Below are 17,950 nucleotides of genomic sequence, written 5' to 3'. Positions count from 1 at the left end.
TCACCCTGTCACCAGATTGTTCTAAGCAAAAACTTTCTCGTAAATTATCTTTGCCTTTGGCTGTTCACACACAAAGGTCACATAGTTGTCTGCCTCTGATATCACACACGTAGCTGGGGAAACGGTTTCAGAAGTTCCCACAGCTGGAATCTCCAAAGGAATTCTGACAAAGAAAGGGGACATGAGGTCATGACGAAGAGGAGGAGAAGGAAATGAGGGGGCGGGGAGGATGCAGAGAGCCAGAGCAGGAAAAAAGACTCTATCCAGGTCATCTTGTTCCTTTTCCTCTCCCATCTCCAAACTGTGGTTTCTTGGGTGCTGCCCCCATCATCACATCCAAGTGAACAGACAATAAAATGGTCAACTAGAAGCAGTAACACACCAGTATCAATGAGCACACGGAGCATCCAAGTCTTGGTTTCTAAATACCATCCTCTATTAAAAGGAAACAGGACTCCTTGGGGAAATGGCTGATTCATTGCTACAGTAGAGAAAAATATAAGATGAGCCCTAGAACATCTCGTGCCAGAAATTAAGAGACTGCTTAGGCTGACAGATAACATGTCAAAAGGTGTGGAAGCCAGTGTGAATGGGCCAATTAGTAAGTTCAGAAGGAGGGATGGAATAGAAAACCATCAGGGGATGAAAACCAGGGTCAAGGTTTGGTGAGGAACACAGTCGCAAAGTCTCCCCCCACAACTGCTTTTTAATTATTTTTAACAGTGGGGGAATTTGGCAAACACCACCCAAACCAAACGAGTGACAACATCTCTAACAAATGGGCGAGTGGACACTGCGTGCCTCCCTGTGTGATACTGAGACAGATGCGACCTCTCCTTTGCAGTATTCTTATCAAAAATGCATAACCTGACACTAAGCATGAGGAAACAGCAAGCAGAATCTGAGCAATGTTATTCTACAAAAGAAATGCCCTGAACTCTTAAAAAATATCCAGTTCAAGAAACACAAGGTAAGACTGAGGAATTCTTCCAGATTAAAGGTGATCAGAGGAACATGACAACTAAATGCAACAGGTGACCTTGGAACAGGGAAAAAAATAAATAGAAAGATGTGACTGAGATAACTGATGAAATTTTAATATAGACTGTGGATTAGACAACAAATTTTCTGATTTTGTTACCTGCATTGTGGTTTTATAAAAGACACCTTGTCCTTACCAATATACTCTCAAGTATTTAGGAGTAAAAAGTCATGAGGTCCTCAATTTACTTTTTTTTTTTTTTTTTTTGTCTTTTGTCTTTTTTAGGGCCCTACCTACAGCATATGGAGGTTCCCAGGCTAGGGGTCAAATTGGAGCTGAAGCTGCCGGCCTACGCCACACACAGCAATTCGGGATCCGGGCCACATCTGCCAACTACACCACAGCAATTCGGGATCCGGGCCACATCTGCCACCTACACCACAGCTCACGGCAACGCCGGGTCCTCAACCCACTGAGCGAGGCCAGGGATCGAACCCGCAACCTCATGGTTCCCAGTTGGATTAGTTTCTGTTGCGCCATGACAGAAACTCCCTCAATTTACTCTTAAGTGATACGGGGGGGGGGGGGGGATGTGTTTGTATGTCTACATACTATGTATACTATACATACAAAATAGAAAATAGAGTATATTATACACACACATCTGAAGAGAGAATTATAAAATAAGCAAAATATGAATAACTGGTGACTGTATAAAGGATAGATATGAAATTATGTTAAAATAAAATTTATACACATAACAATGAACAACTCTGTGGTGCTTACTCTGTGCCAGGCTGTTCAAGTATTTCACATGTAGCAACACATCTGATACTTCCAAGAGCCTTATAAGGTATGTGGTACCATCATCCATGCTGTCATCTTCCTTCTGCAGATGGGGAAACAGACGCACAGAGCAGTTAAGCACTTGCCCACTGGCCCACTTGCAGCCTCTAGCCCAGCCTATGTGCCTTTGCCTTTCCCTCCCACTTCCTGAGCACTCCAAGCTCTCTTCCTCTTCCTCCCAGACCCCTAGGCCCACAGGTCCAGAAATTAGGTGTTTTTGGCATTGACCTGCAGATGGTGAACACTGGCTGGAGCTTTGAAGGAAAGAAGGTGGACCCTGATGGAACAGTGGCCCCAAAGTCAGAGCTGAGGGGGGAATGACTGAAAGCTGATGGCCACAGGGACTGGAGGAGACAGAGTGAGGGGAGGAAACAAGAGGACCAGCCTCGAGGGGCATCCACGGAGAGCAATGGGTGCACCAGGCCCCAGCCCCACAGTCACTGCGGGAGTAGCTTGGCAGGGGTGGCCATCGTCCCTGGCTCTCTGCCAGAAAGCACTGAGAGAGGTTTGCCCCCACACCCCCAGGGAGGCTGAGCCTCACTAGCAGAGGCGAGGTCTCAGAGCCAGGGGCAGCTGAGAGTCAGGGAGGATGCAGGGTTGGCTGGGCCTGCCCAGCCAGGCAGGGAAATGGGGGTGGGGAGGAAGACACTGACGTCTGGGCCAGCAGTGGCGTGGACCCCACCACCCCTCCCCACTGAAGGGCCTGTCACAAGGCGGCCGTGGCTCACACCCGCTTATCAGGGCTGGGGTGTGGAGAGGGTGTCACGGACGGGAGATAGGGCTGGGACAGGGCTGTCCACACCGGCCTGCTCTGCCTCCCTCATTCGCACCTCCTCAGAGGCCCCTCGGCCCACTTGTACCCCTCGGGCCCCAGGCTGCCACAGCCTGGCCCCTCCCCCCAGCACACCACCCCTGCAGGCCACCTCTCATGAAGGCGTGCTCTGCCGTGGACAACACAACAGGGAGGGAACCTGGAGACATCTGGCCCCAGATAGGAGACTAGGCCTAGGTAAGAGGACGCCTCTTACCTAAAATCAGACTGCAAGTATGCTTAGGAGCAGAGCAAGTCTCTGCCCCAAGACTAGAGCATGTCAGGGTCTCAGCCTCAGCCTGATACCCCTGAGGCAGAGTTCCAGGGCCACAGTGAAGGAGGCGTGAGGCACACATTGATTCCTAAGGAGCCTCGGTCTATTCAAGGTCCAGCCTCATCTGGAAGAGAGGACACAAACATGGCACACTGTCCTGGACTCCATGGACCTTGGATGAGATCCCAGGTCTCAGCCTGTGTCTAAAACGCAATGACAGCGAGAGGGGAACAGCTTCCTAGGCAGTTCGGGGCAGGGAGGAGCAGAGAGGCAATGGGGGCACAAAGCACAGAAGCAAGGAGGCCAGGGAGAAGTCTGGGGCCCATCAGGGGAGGTGGTGGGAGCTAAAATATGCATCCTGCCTGGTGGGCTAAGGAGGAACCAGTTGGGCCGGGGCTGTGCTGAGGCTTTGGAGATGCTGCGGGAAGCCTGGCAAATTCAAGGCCACTGCCTGCCAGCTCCCCACCCCCATAGCCTTAGAAGACATTTGGGAAGAAAAGATCCCTGGGGTATAACCAGAGGCAGGAAATCCTGGGCCTGGAGAAGAACTGGGGCTGGGAGAAGGCAAGGATAGAAATAATTCCAAGATTCTGGCTGGGGGTGGGGGCCAGGGCAGGGGTCCATACCTGCACACAGCTGGAAGACTTAATTTTAACTCTGCTTCTCCTTGGCCCCAACACACAAAAGCTCTGCTCAGCACACTCTGACTGGCACCGCCTTGCTTCCATCTTCCCACTAGGATGGACAGCCTCCAGGCCAGACCCTCTGGAGGCTGGTGAAGGGTGAGTGGGGAAAGCACGTGGGGAGCTCAAACCTGCCAGAAACACCGGGAGTCATCCCAGACCCAAGCACATAGCCAGGGCCCTGCAGACCAAGGCCCGTGCCATCCTGCCCCCTCTGAGAAGCCTTGCCCACAGCCAGTCTGTCAACTGGTCAAACTGGTCTCTTCAGGGGGACTGACCCACCGGCCAGGCCCTAGTCCCCAGCCTTCCCGGATTCTCTCATAAGGACAATGAGCATGTTGGGACTCAAGCAGGATAAACTCAACATTTCTGACTTGCTTGTAACTCTAAAACATTTCTTGGACACCTGTTATTTACAAACCCCTCTGGAGCTCCCAGAAAAGTCAACTCCACTATCTGCCTGTCTCCAGGAAGTCAGCAGGCCTAGTAGGGCTAAGGCAAGTAAATGATGAATGACTGAATTACAAAGCAAAGTAAAATAATTACCCTTGGGGCACAGAGGGCAACATTAGACTGGGAGCCAGAAAAACCTAAGTTGTAAATTCCTAGAGTTTAAGCGTCCTCATTTGTGAAAGATGGTGAACAGCAGGTATCTGAATGGCAGATGGAGTAAACTCTGATGTGAACTCACTTTGTAACCCACAAAGCACTGACAGGGCCAAAGGGTTTTAGCAACGCAATATAGTCTCAGACAGAATTGCTTCCGCCTGGTCCAGCGCTTAACACCATTCTAAGCTTAGGCCCTCCCTGTCACCTTCTCAGGACAGGATGACCTGATCAGCTACTGCCTTTGTCTGCTCGGGCTGCTAATGGACTGGGGCCCCTTATAAACAGAACTGTATTTCTTATAGTCCTAGAGATGGAGAAATCCAAGATCAAGGTGCTTGTAGATTTGGAGTCTGGTGCGGTCCGGCTTTCTGGCTCAGCCCTCTCTCCAGTGTCTTATGTGAGAGAAGGGCCATGAGAGCTTGCTGGGCTCTTTCTCATAAGGGCACTAAGCCCGTCCATGAGGGCAGAGCTCATCACCTCCCAAAGGCCCCACCTCCTAATAGCATCACACTGGTGACCAGGTTTCAACGCACAGATTTAGGGGGACACACACTCGCATTAACTCACCGTCATTGGCTGTCATTCATTCAGGGCTTGCCAAAGTGCCTACGCAATCTTGTTCAAACCTCAACCTGTTCCAGATAAGGAAAGAGACTCAGAAGGATGAAGATGGTGGCCCACGGCTGCCATGCCAAGTGGGAAGATGGGCTGGTCAGCCAAGTGTGCACACCTGCACAGGGCAGGTGTCCACAGCGCTGGACCAGCCACACTGTGTGCATCCAGAGGTGCAGTGGGCAGTCTCCCCGTCCCAGTGATTCACAGGCAGACTGTCATGGAGAACTAGCTCTGCATTATGCAATCAATTCAGTGTTTGTTTTGTGTGTGTGTGTGTGTGTGTTTTTCCAGCCTTGCCTGTGGCATGTGGAAGTTCCTAGGTCAGGGATCGAACCTGCACCACAGCTATAACCAGTACCACAGCAGTGACAATGCCTAATCCTTAACCTGCTGAGTCACGAGGGAACACCTAGTGTTTTTTTTATTTTTTCCATTATAGTTGATTTACAGTGTTCTGCCAGTTTCTACTGTACAGCAAAGTGACCCAGTAATACATATATATAAATATATATATACACACAAGCATATATATACATATATTCTTTTTCTCACATTATCCTCCATCATGTTCCATCACAAGTGACTGGATATAGTTCCCAGTGCTATACAGCAGGATCTCATTGCTCATCCATTCCAAATGCAACAGTTTGCACCTATCAACCCCAGATTCCCAGTCCATCCCACTCCCTCCCCCTCCCCCTCGGCAACCATGAGTCTGTTCTCTAAGTCCATGAGTTTCTTTTCTGTGAGAAGGTTCATTTGTGCCATATATTAGATTCCAGATATGTGATATCATATGTATTTGTCTTTCTCTTTCTTACTTAGTATGAGAGTCTCTAGTTCCATCCATGTTGTTGCAAATGGTATTATTTTGTTCTTTTTTATGGCTGAGGAGTATTCCATTGTGTATATATACCACATCTTCTTAATCCATTCATCTGTTGATGGACATTTAGGTTGTTTCCATGTCTTGGCTATTATGAACAGTGCTGAAGTGAACATACAGACGCATGTATCTTTTTCATTGAAAGTTTTGTCCAGATATATGCCTAAGAGTGAGATTGCTGGGTCATATGGTAGTGCTTTTTTTTTTAAAAGACACAGAAGAGGGAGTTCCCTTTGTGGCTCAGTGGAGCCAATTAGGAACCTTGAAGATGCGGGTTTGATCCCTGGCCTCATTCAGTGGGTTAAGGATCTGGTGTTGCCATGAGCTATGGTGTAGGTTGTAGATGCAGCTAGGATCCCACGTGGCTATGGAGTAGGACAGCATCTGTGGCTCTGATTCAACCCCTAGCCTGGGAATTTCCATATGCCACACCTGTAGCCCTAAAAAACAAACAAACGAACAAACAAAAAGACACAGAAGAGAACTGAACTTAAGTTCTAAAAATATCAGAGCCCATTATTATCACATGAAGATTGTGGGGTGAATGTGTGAAGCAGGTTGCCATGTAAAATGAATTTTTTACCAAAGTGACCTTCCTTGGCTCTGTCTCCTTCAATGTTTTTAACAGACACTTTGAAGGCTTATTTATCTAATCTGCAATCTCAAAGCTGGGAGGCGTAGCTAACTTGTCAGATGGCCAAATCAAGGACCATCAATAATGTGAACTCGCTTGAAGATGGGTAGAAACTATAATAAAACCTTAACAGCTGGGCATACATATAATGTCATATTTGAGTTCCAAAAACTGACTATGTAAGCACATGATGGGAAAGTGACTTGACAGTAGGTCATGTGGAAAAGACCTGAAGCTGTTAGTTGGAGTGAGCTCCACAGGAACCAGCAGTGCAGTACAGTGAGAAAAGTGGGATGTCAACCCCCCGACTCAATTCAGCACAACCACTACCTCATCCTGAAGCTTTGCTTAGATGTGGAGGGCCTATAAAGTCATGCTGACAGGTCTAAAACCCACGAATGCCTGAGTATGAACTGAAATGCCCTGATATCTTTAGCGTGATCTAAAAATCAAGATTTTCGAATTAGGTTAAGATGGCGGAGGAGTAGGATGTGGAGCTCATCCTCTTCCACAAATAGATCGGGAAAAAAAAACAAAAACAAAAACAATTCACACAGAACATCTACTGAACACTGGCAGAAGACCTCAGACTTCCAAAAGGGCAAGAAAACCTCCACGCAGCTAGGTAGGACAAAAGTTTAAAAAAGGGGTGGGGCGGGGAGAAAGAGGAGCAGGGACGGGACCAGAGTTCCTAGGAGGGAGCTGTGAAAGAGAGGAGGAATCCGTACCCGGGAGTACGGGGAGATCATCCAGGATGGAGGAGGAGCCTCAAAGCCTCAGAGAAAGCACAGCAGCCAGTCTGAGCAGGCAAAGCACAGACAGCTGCACAGATGGTCGGTGCCACAGCCTGGTGCATCCCAGCCTGAGATACTCGGGCAGAGTCTGGGTGCTGAGGCTCCAACTTCGGAGGTCAGTCCCAGGGAGAGGACTGCGCGGTTGGCTGCATAGAAAAAGCCTGAGGGGCTAGGGAGCAGTGCACCACAGCCAAGGGAGTGCGGAAGGAGGCCTAGGCCTGCAGAGAAGCAAGGTGTCACTGTTGCAGAGCATGAAGGGAGGGAAGCAGGATGGCCAGGGAACTTCTTTCTCTGCACACACACAGGCTTTCAGGCAGCAGGGCACCTCTTACACAGGATGGGGTGGATGCAAGCTGCCACAGCCAGCTCAGACTCCAGAAGCTACCACCTGCCACCCCACTACCCAAGGGATCACCGCCACTGTGGTGGGCTCTACAATAGGCACCACCCACCGCCCCCACCTCCTTGGGAGCACACACGACCCACCACTGCCACTACTGCTGAGGGCCCTGTAACCAGGTTCTGCCCACTGCCCCCACCTTGCCATGGGTTGCCACCACTGCCAAGGGCTCTGAGACCAGGTACCACCTCAGAAGCTACCCACTGCCCTCACCTCCGGAGAGCATGCAGACTGTGTACCTGTGAGCCCCCTATCAAAGGGATAAAAGACTGCACACACTGAGGAAAGTGATAACACACATCCAAATGAAAAGCAGCCCTCACACAAAGATACACACAAATAGTAAATCCACACAAGCTACCCAGGAATGCTCCCAGGTATAAACAGTCCTCCAAGACAATAGTAGATAGGAGTTTCCATCATGGCACAGCGGAAACGAATCTGACTAGGAACCATGAGGTTGTGGGTTTGATCCCTGACCTCGCTCAGTGGGTTAGGGATCTGGTGTTGCTGTGAGCTGTGGTATAGGAGCTATAGCTCCAATTAGACCTCTAGCCTGGGAATCTCCATATGCTGCAGGTGAAGCCCTAAAAAGCAAAAAAAAAAAACCAGTAGGTAGCTGTTGCCCCTAAACTCACAGAGTAAGAGAAATATAAGCAAAATGATGAAGCAAAGGAACCATTCCCAGTTAAAATAATAGAACAATTCCCCTGAAGAAACAAACAATGAAACAGACCTCTTCAGTATAAGACACCAAATACAAAAAGGAGGTAATGAAAACACTGAGGGAATTAAGAAAGGCTATCAAAAGAAATGCAGATTACTGTAAAAAGAAACTAGAAACTCTAAGGAGGAGCCAAGAAAAATTACAAAATTCACTTGCCAAAACCTGAACTAAAGGCAATGTATAGCAGAATATATAATACAAAAGAACAAATACATGACTTAAAAGATAGAATAATGGAAATCACTCAATCAGCACAGCAGACAGAAAGCCAAATAGGAAAAAAAAAAAAAAATGAAAGCAATGTAAGAGATCTAGGGGATAATATCGTGCATGTCAACCTATACATATTAAGGATTCCAGAAGGAGAAGAAAGAAAAAATGGGATTGAAATTGTATTTGAAAAATGTATGGCAAAAAATGTTCCAAACCTAAAGAAAGAAATAGATATTCATGGAGTTCAGTGGTTAACGAATCCGACTGGGAACCATGAGATTGCAGGTTCAATCCCTGGCCTTGCTCAGTGGGTTAAGGATCCGGCGTTGCTGTGAGCTGTGGTGTAGGTTGCAGACACGGCTTGGATCCTGCCTTGCTGTGGTTCTGGCGTAGGCCGGCATCTACAGCTCCAATTCGACCCCTAGCCTGGGAACCTCCATATGCTGCAGGAGCGGCCCAAGAAATGGCAAAAAGACCCCCCCCCAAAAAAAAAGAAATAGATATTCAGATACAGAAAGCACAGATGGTCCCAAACAAGATGAACCCAAACAGACCTGAACCAAGACACAGTATAATAAAAATAGCAAAAGTTAAAGATAAGGAGACAATTATAGCCAAGACATGGAAACAACCTAAATGTCCAGTGACAAAGGAGTGGATAAAGACATGGTACATATACACAGTGGAATATTACTCAGCCATTAAAAGGAATGAAATAACAGCATTTTTAGCAACATGAATAGACCTAGAAATCATCATGCTAAGTCAGTCAGTCAATGAGACATCACTATCAAATGCTATCACTTACATGTGGAATCTGAAAAAAAGACACAAAGACACAATGAACTTCTTTGCAGAACAGATACTGACTCACAGACTTTGAAAAACTTATGATTTCCAAAGGAGACAAGTTGGAGGGTGGGGGATAGGCTGGGGGTTTGGGATGGAAATGCTATAAAACTGGGTTGTGATGATAATTGTATAACTACAAATGTAATAAATTCATTGAGTAATGTATTAAAAAAAGATAAGGAGAAGATTATAAAGGCAGCAAGAGAAAAACCAAAGAGTTAATTACAAGGGAATCTCCATAAGGCTATCAGCTGATTTCTCTATGGAAACACTACAGGACAGAAGGGAGTGGCAAGATACATTCAAATTTCTGGAAGGGAAAAATCTGCAACCTAGAATACTCTACCTAGCAAGATTATCATTTAAAACAGGAGAAACAGGAGTTCCCGTCATGGCTCAGCAGTAATGACCTGACTAGGATCTGTGAGGACACAGGCCTAAACCCTGGCCTCACTCAGTGGGTTAAGGATTTAGCATTGCTATGAGCTGATGTGTAGGTCACAGACGCAGCTTAGATCTGATGTTGCTGTGGCTGTGGTGTAGGCCAGCTGCAACAGCTCCGATTTGACCCCCTAGCCTGGGAACTTCCATATGCTGTGACTGCAGCCCTAAAAAAGAAAAATAATAAAAATAAATGAGGAGAAATAAATTATTTTTCAGACAAGCAAAAACTAAAAGAATACAGCAATACTAAGCCTATTCTAAAAGAAATATTGAAAGGTGTATACTGAACAGAAAAGAAATAAGATACAGGACAGAGGAAATCACAATTGGAAGGTAATCACTTAAATAAGCAATTATACAGATCAAAAAGAAAAAAAAATCTCTTTGTGAAAGGAACAATAAACACAGGGAACAGCAAAAAGATAAACATGAAGATATGAAAAAGGTCATCAAAATCCTAAAATGTGGGGAAGGAGAGTAAGAAAATGTAGACTCCTTTTTTTCGGAATGTGTTTGAGCCTATATCACTATCAGTCTAAAGCAAGTGGTTACAGGAAGGCATTAATATACTCGAAAAACAGGACAAGCACAAATCAAAAGCAAACAATAGATACCAAAAAAACACAAAGAAGAGGACACCAGCATAAAATAAAAAGGAAATCATCAAACCACAAAAGGAAAAAGTGAGGATAAACATGCAATCAACTGGAAAACAAGGTTTAAAATGGCAATAAATACATAGGTATCAATAATCACCTTAAAAGTCAATGGACTGAATGCTCCAGTCAAAGCATACAGAGTTGCAGACTGGATTAAAATACAAGAGCCTACAATATGCTGCCTATAAGAGACTCACCTTGGGGCAAAGCACAAACATAGATTGAAAGTGAGGGGATGGAAAAAGCTATTTCATGCAAATGGAAACAAGAAAGTGGGAGTCGCCATACTCATATCAACAAAATAGACTTTAAAACAAATGCCATAAAGTAAGATAAAGAAAGAGACTATAGTGTTAAAAGGATTAATTCAAGAAGAGGATATTACACTTATCAACATATATGCACCTAATACAGAAGCACCCAAATAACTAAAAAAAATACTAACAGACATAAAGAGAAAAATTGATAGGAATACAAAATAGTAGGAGACTTCAACACCCAACTTACCATGGACAGCTCTTTTAGACATAAAATCAATAAAGGAACAGAGATCCTAAATGACACAATTGAACAGTTAGACTTAATTGATATCTTCAGGACATTAAATCCAAAAAAATCAGAATGTACATTCTTTTCACATGCACAGAGAACATTCTCTAGGATTAACCACACATTACGGCACAAAACTAACCTCAACAAATTTAAGCATAGAGAAAGTATTTCAAGCATCTTCTCTGACCAACATGGCATGAAACTGGCTATCAACCATAGTAAAAGAAATGAGAAAAAATCTGACTACATGGAGACTAAACAGCAGGTTACTAAAATACAAATGGGTCAATGAGGTGATGAAAAAGGAAATTAAAAAATACCTTGAGATAAATAACAAAGAAACTATAACCATACAAAACCTACAGGATGCCAAAAAACCAGTTCTTAGAGGGAAGTTCATAGCGATACAGGCCTTCCTCAAAAAACAAAAATCTCAAATAACCTAAACTACCACCTAAAAGAATTAGAAAAAGAAGAAAAAAGAAAATCTAAAGTCAGCAGAAGGAAGGAAATAATAAAGATCAGAGAGGAGGAGTTCCTATTGTGGCTTAGCTGGTTAAGAACCCAACTAGTATCCATGAGGATGTGGGTCTGACCCCTGGCCTCACTCATTGGGTTAAGGATCTGGCGTTGCCGTGAGCTGTGGTGTAGGTTGCAGGTGTGGCTCAGACCCCATGTTGCTGTGGCTGTGGTTTAAGTCAGCAGCTGCAGTTCCAATTTGACTTAGCCTGGGAACTTCCATATGCTTCAGGTACAGCCCTAAAAAGACCAAAAAAAAAAAAAAAAAAAAAAAAAAGAGAGAGAGACAGAGAGAGTTTAAAAAAAAAATAGAAAAAAAAATCCGTAAACCCAAGAGCTGCTTCTTTGAAAGGGAGCAAAACTGACAAATCTCTGGCCAGGCTCACCAAGAAGAAAAGAGAGATAACCCAAATAAACAATATAAGAAATGAAAAAGGGGAACCTCAACTGATACTGCAGAAATACCAAAAAAAAAAAAGTAACAGTATTCTATAAACAATTATCTGTCAACAAATTTTACAACCTAAAAGAAATGTACAACTTACATAGAGTCCACCAAAATTGAACCAGGCAGAAAACAATGATAATTTGAACACACTGATCACTAGAAATGGAATAGAATCGTTTGAAAAAAAAAAAACTCCCTACAAAAAAAAGTCCCGGACCAGAACTGCCAGAGTAATCCTGAGAAAAAAAAACAAAGCAAAAAGCATAACTCTCCCAGACTTCAGATAATACTACAAAGCTATAATAATCAAAACAGCATGGCAGTGGTATGAAAACAGACATCTGGATCAATGGAACAAAACAGAGAGCCAAGGAGTTCTCACCACAGCACAGTGGTTAAGAATCCGACTGCAGTGGTACAGGTTGCTAGAGGTGTGCATTCAATCCCTTGACCAGCACAGTGGATTAAAGGATTTGACATTGCCACAGCTGCAGCATAAGTCACACCTGTGGCTTGGATTCAATGCCTGGCCCAGGAACTTCCACATGCCACTGGTGTAGCCATAACATTTTTCGAAAATTTAAAAATTTTAAAAAGAATAGAGAATCCGACTAGGAACCATGAGGTTGTGGGTTCAATCCCTGGACCTGCTCAGTGGATTAAGCATCCAAGCGTTGCCATGAGCTGTGGTGTAGGTTGCAGACACGGGCCAGGATCTGGCATTGCTGTGGCTGTGGTACAGGCCAGCAGCTTTAGCTCCAATTAGACGCCTAGACTGGGAACCTCCATATGCTGTGGGTATGGCCCTAAAAAAAAGGAAAAAAAATAAATAAATAAAATAAAATAAAAAGAAAAGAGAGCCCAGAAATAAACCCATACTGATACGATCAATTAATCTTTGACAAAGGAGGCAAGAATATAAAATGGGAAAAAGTCTCTTCAGCAAATGGTGCAGGGAAAATTGGACATCTGCATGTAAATCAGTGAAATTAGAACACACCCTCATACCATGCACAAAAATACACTGAAAATGGCTTAAAGACTTAAACATAGACATGGCACCATTAAACTCCTAGAAGGGAACATAGGCAAAACATTCTCTGACATCAATCATACAAATGGTTTCTCAGGTCAGTCTCCCAATGCAATAGAAATACAAACAAAAATAAACAAATGGGACCTAATCAAACTTACAGTTTTTTGCACAGCAAAGGAAACCATTAAAAAAAAAAAAAAAAAAAAAAGACAGCCTACAGAATGGGAGAAAATATTTGTAAATGATGCAATCAACAAGGGGTTAATCTCCAAAATACACAAACAAGTCACACAACTCAACAACAAAAAAAACAACCCAATCAAAAAATGGGCAGAAGATAAAATAGACATTTCTCCAAAGAAAATATACAGATGGTCAGTAGGCACATGAAAAGATGCTCATTATGACTAATTATTAGAGAAATTCAAATCAGAACTACAATGAGGTACTACCTCACACTGGTCAGAGTAGTCAACATTAATAAGTCTATAAATAACAAATGCTGGAGAGGGTCTGGAGAAAAAGGAACCCTCCTACACTGTTGGTGGGAATGTAAACTGGTACAACCACTATGGAAAACAGTGTGGAGGTTTTTCAGAAAACTAAATATAGAACTACCATATGATCCATCAATCCCACTCCTAGGGATATATCCAGACAAAACTATAATTCAAAAAGATACATGCACCCCTCTGTTCATAGTGGTACTGTTCACAATAGCCAAGACATGGAAACAACCAAAATGTCCATCGACAGATGAATGGATTAAGATATGGTATATGTATACAATGAAATATTACTCAGGCATAAAAAAGAATGAAATAATGCCATTTGCATCAACATGGATGCAACTAGAGATTCTTATACTAAGTGAAGTCAGAGAAAGACAAATATCATATGATATCACTTATATGTGCAATCTAAAATATGACACAAATGAACCTATCTACAAAACCGAAACAGACTCACAGACATACAGAACAGACTTGTGGTTGCCAAGGGGGAGGAGGGAGGGAGTGGGATAGACTGGGTGCTTGGGGTTAGCAGATGCAAACTATTAGATTTAGAATGGATAAAAAACAAAGTCCTACTGTACAGCACAGGGAAACTATTTCCAATCTCCTGCCAGAGACCTTGATGGAAAAGAATATATATAAAACTGAATCACTTTGTTGTATAGCAGAAATTGGCACAATATTGCAAATCAACTATACTTTAATAAAAAATATAATCTTTTTTTAAAGAATCAAAATTCTCTACCATTGATGTGGAGATGCAGGAGTGAAAACAGCATGGGAATAACTACAAGGCTGCTGGAAATTCAGTTCAGAGGGGAGCATAGTGACACGGCTGGAGGATAGCAGATGGGGTTCACCTCTAGAGGTGGGTGGCAGGTACCCAGAACTTTGCATAAAGAGCCGCCTTCGGGCTTCTGGAAAAACATCGAGACCCCACCATCACCTCTCCAACAAGGAGAGCAGAGAAAGTCACAGATTTTCTGGTCACAGTGACATTTTAGCTTTTTCCCCCTGAGAAGAAGACTGGCACAAGCTGATGAGGAACAGAGTGACAGCACAGGCTGCTAGTGATTAGGCTATGGTGTTCTTACCCCCAACTTCTTATTTACCCAAACAAAGTAGAACAAGGTCAACAATTACCATCTTACTTAAAGCCTTTAGACAAACACAAAAACACCACAAAAATTGTTCTTGCAACACCACCTGGAAGAACAACAGAGACAGGACACATTCAGACAAATTCCTGTGCCCTATTTGAAGATGTTTTACCACCTATGCCTATGATAGTCCGTGAAAGGATTCCACGTAAACCCAAATCTACAGATCAGGCTCAGAAAAGAGCCATTGTTTCCCCCAGAGGTAATATCTTTGGCCCAACCACCACCCAACCTGGCCAGGTGGACAGGCAGGCACAGGGCAAACAAGCCAGAAATCTGCAACACAGACCCTCCTTGGGTTCCTTAATCTCTGGAACAAAAAGCTCCTCTGGAAAGCAAGGGACTCATCAATCTGGCATCAGCCAGTCACCAGCAGAACTGCATTTCTGAAGGTAAGTCCAAACTCTGATAAACCCCCAAAAGCACAATTCTCTACCTTTCAAATACCTGACTGTTTCTTCCCAAAGAACTAACGAGGGCTCAAGTCAGAGAATACTGAAGTCCTTTTGATTTGATGGCAGACAAGAAAATCCAGACCGCTCTTACCAAGCAGGCCCCAGGATCACAAGACACCACTGCAGGATGTCTTTCTGAGTCAGAAGCTTCCATGCCGGGGAAGATTTTAATGCACCCCAAGCTGTCTTTCCTAGCCCTGTGTGCCTCATTCCTTGTGGATGACATCTTTAGGAAGATGAACCTTGGGCAAAATGTTTAGGTTCTCCAGGCTTCAATTTCCTTACGGGTAAAACAAGGACAGATTTACCTCAGAGGTTGGTTATAACATAACACCTGTAAAGCAATGAGTTTAGTATCGAGAACATAATAAGTGAGCAGAAAATGTAGTTGTTGAGTGAAATGTGACAGAAGTGCAGGAAGAGCAGTTCCATGAGAAGAGAAACAGGAAACAAATATCCAATACATATGGTCAGCATAATACATAGAAGATATCTAAACGCCATCCCTAAGACCAGCTCAAGTCCTAGGGAAAGAAAACATTAAAAAAAAAAAAAAAAAGGGGGGGGGGGAAAGGAAATGTGTAACGTACAATATTGGGTTCCAAGGAGGCCGCACAGGTACACCAATGACACTCTATTATGAGTGGAGGCAGAAAATAGGCCTTCACACCCTCTCCATCCAGAGGGACACACACAGCACCACCTGCAGACCCAACCCTCCCCTTAACCTGACATAGACCACCATCTGAGGGTGTTAGTTTCCTATGTAATCAGTTTCCACATCAAAAAAAAAAATGCTAACCAAAAAATTTGACATCTTTCATCTGTGGGAGAGAAATCTTTTTTTTTTTTTTGCTTTTTAGGGCCGCATCCACGGCATATGGAGGTTCCCAGGCTAGGGGTCAAATTGGAGCTACAGCTGCTGGCCTACACCACACTCAGCAACTCAGGATCCGAGCCACGTCTGTGACCTGCACCACAGCTTGCGACAATGCCAGATTCTTAACCTACTGAGCGAGGCCAGGGATCAAATTCTCAACATCATGGTTTGTAGTCGGATTCGTTTCCACTGCGCCACAATGGGAACTCCAAAATTTAGTCTTAAGTTTAGGATTCCATCTTTTTAAAGTAGAGCCACTAAAACACAGTAGCCTAAAGAGGCCGCACCTGCTTCATGGCACATGACGTCACATTTCTGGGCTAAGAACTACGAGGGCTTTCTCTCCAGGACTTCCGACTGCTCCAGGGCTCTGAGTTCTTCAAGTTTCTTCTTGTAGCGAGTCATGAAGTACTCGTCGGGTTCGATGCCTGCGCTCCTCAAATTTTCCATGACCTTTTCCAGTCTGAGTACTGATCGGGCTCCCTCAATCTTTCTTGTGCTCAGGTACAAAGTGAACTCCCGGAAATCCAGGAGCTTACAGGTGTCCACCTCACAGATGTTTCTGATGTCACTAGTTCTGTCCAGATGAGGGAAAAACACCAGGCCTGACAACTTCTCCAGATCCCGCAGGCTCACCTGGAACTCACTCAATTGAGGCTGGAAGCCGATGGCCTCATTGGGCACCACAAAGGCCCCCAGTGCCAGGGGCTCAGCAGACTCTGGGCTTCTGCGTGCCAGGATCACCTTGTAGAGGTGCGAGGGCACTGCCACGTTGTCCTTGCCAATCACCTAAGAACAAAAAGCAACCATATTAACGATGGTAATTTGCACTAGCAGGTCCCAAATTTTTCCTGAAAAGACCTTTAGATGCTGGAGTTCCCGTCGTGGTGCAGCGGAAACGAATCCGACTAGGAACCATGAGGTTGCGGGTTCCATCCCTGGCCTCACTCAATGGGTTAAAGATCTGGCATTGCCGTGAGCTGTAGTGTAGGTTGCAGACGCGGCTCAGATCCCACACTGCTATGGCTGTGGTGTAGGCCGACAGCTGTAGTTCTGATTGGACCCCTAGCCTAGAAACTTCCACGTGCTGCAGGTGCAGCCCTAAAAAGCAAAAAAAATAAGAATAAAAAATAAAATAAAAATAATAAAGACCTTTAGATGCATTTCTGAAAATGCACTTATAAGCTACCCCACCCCATCCCAATGGATCTAAATTCAGCTGCCAAAGGTAGTAATAAACCATACCACAGATTCAGAGAAGATGAGCATTTAACAGGTAGATTCCCATCATCTTTAAAGTGATCACCCCAAAGAGCATGGGCCCCATTCTCTGTTCTGTTTTACAAAGAGAATGCCATGAGTTGAGTCTGGGTTTTTGGTTTTGTTTTGTTTCTTTTTTCTTTTTCACCTGTGCCCACTGCATATAGAAGTTCCTAAGCCAGGGATCAAATCCAAGCCACAGCTGCAATTTACATCACAGCTGCAGCAATGCTGGATTCTTAACCCTGTATGCCACAGGGGGAACTCTGAGGTTTTTTTTTTGTCTTTTTGTCTGTTTTTTTTTGTTGTTGTTTTGTTGTTGTTGTTGTTGCTATTTCTTGGGCCGCTCCCACGGCATATGGAGGTTCCCAGGCTAGGGGTCCAATCGGAGCTGCAGCCACCGGCCTACGCCAGAGCCACAGCAACGCGGGATCCGAGCCGCGTCTGCAACCTACACCACAGCTCACGGCAACGCCGGATCGTTAACCCACTGAGCAAGGGCAGGGACCGAACCCGCAACCTCATGGTTCCTAGTCGGATTCGCCAACCACTGCGCCACGACGGGAACTCCGGGAACTCTGAGTTTTTTAATGGACAGGAAAGGCTGTCACTTTTCCTTTGTCTCGTAATCAGAACTTCTGGTGCTCTAAACATTCGAAGGTCAAATTGCCAGCTTGGGAACTCCCAGCTCTAGAA

The 17,950-nt window shown here is 44.6% G+C and overlaps 1 protein-coding gene and 1 long non-coding RNA gene across 16 annotated transcripts in view; both read right to left on the bottom strand.

The window, feature by feature from the left end:
• EXOG (exo/endonuclease G) overlaps nt 1–17,950 on the bottom strand; it is a 56,820-nt gene that overhangs the window by 11,812 nt on the left and 27,058 nt on the right. For 3 of the 15 annotated variants that reach the window (XR_014822735.1, XR_014822738.1, XR_014822739.1), the window contains 5 exons: nt 16,282–16,783; nt 4,773–4,837; nt 3,540–3,727; nt 2,857–3,037; nt 1,612–1,871 (listed from right to left, as the gene is read on the bottom strand). Coding sequence is in view for 3 of the 15 variants with exons in the window: in XM_003132105.7 (XP_003132153.6) it covers nt 16,322–16,783 (462 nt within the window). In the remaining 12 variants the exon portion in view is untranslated. Of the gene's footprint in view, nt 1–1,076; nt 1,872–2,856; nt 3,038–3,539; nt 3,728–4,772; nt 4,838–12,865; nt 16,784–17,950 lie in introns of those variants that run through there. The other 12 variants (XR_001300113.3, XR_014822730.1, XM_003132105.7 and 9 more) reach the window with 10 other exon arrangements.
• On the bottom strand, nt 5,224–12,949 carry LOC146397262 (uncharacterized). Its single transcript, XR_014822745.1, has 2 exons — nt 9,904–12,949; nt 5,224–8,900 (listed from the first exon to the last, which is right to left on the bottom strand). It is a non-coding gene; the product is annotated as an uncharacterized LOC146397262 (long non-coding RNA).

Source organism: Sus scrofa, chromosome 13 (assembly GCF_054392235.1).
Source record: "Sus scrofa isolate SSC_HxYL_T2T_F1_AM1 chromosome 13, Sscrofa_HxYL_maternal_Yorkshire_Landrace_v2.0, whole genome shotgun sequence".
Lineage (NCBI taxonomy): Eukaryota > Metazoa > Chordata > Mammalia > Artiodactyla > Suidae > Sus > Sus scrofa.
This window is presented reverse-complemented; position numbering and strand designations above follow the sequence as displayed.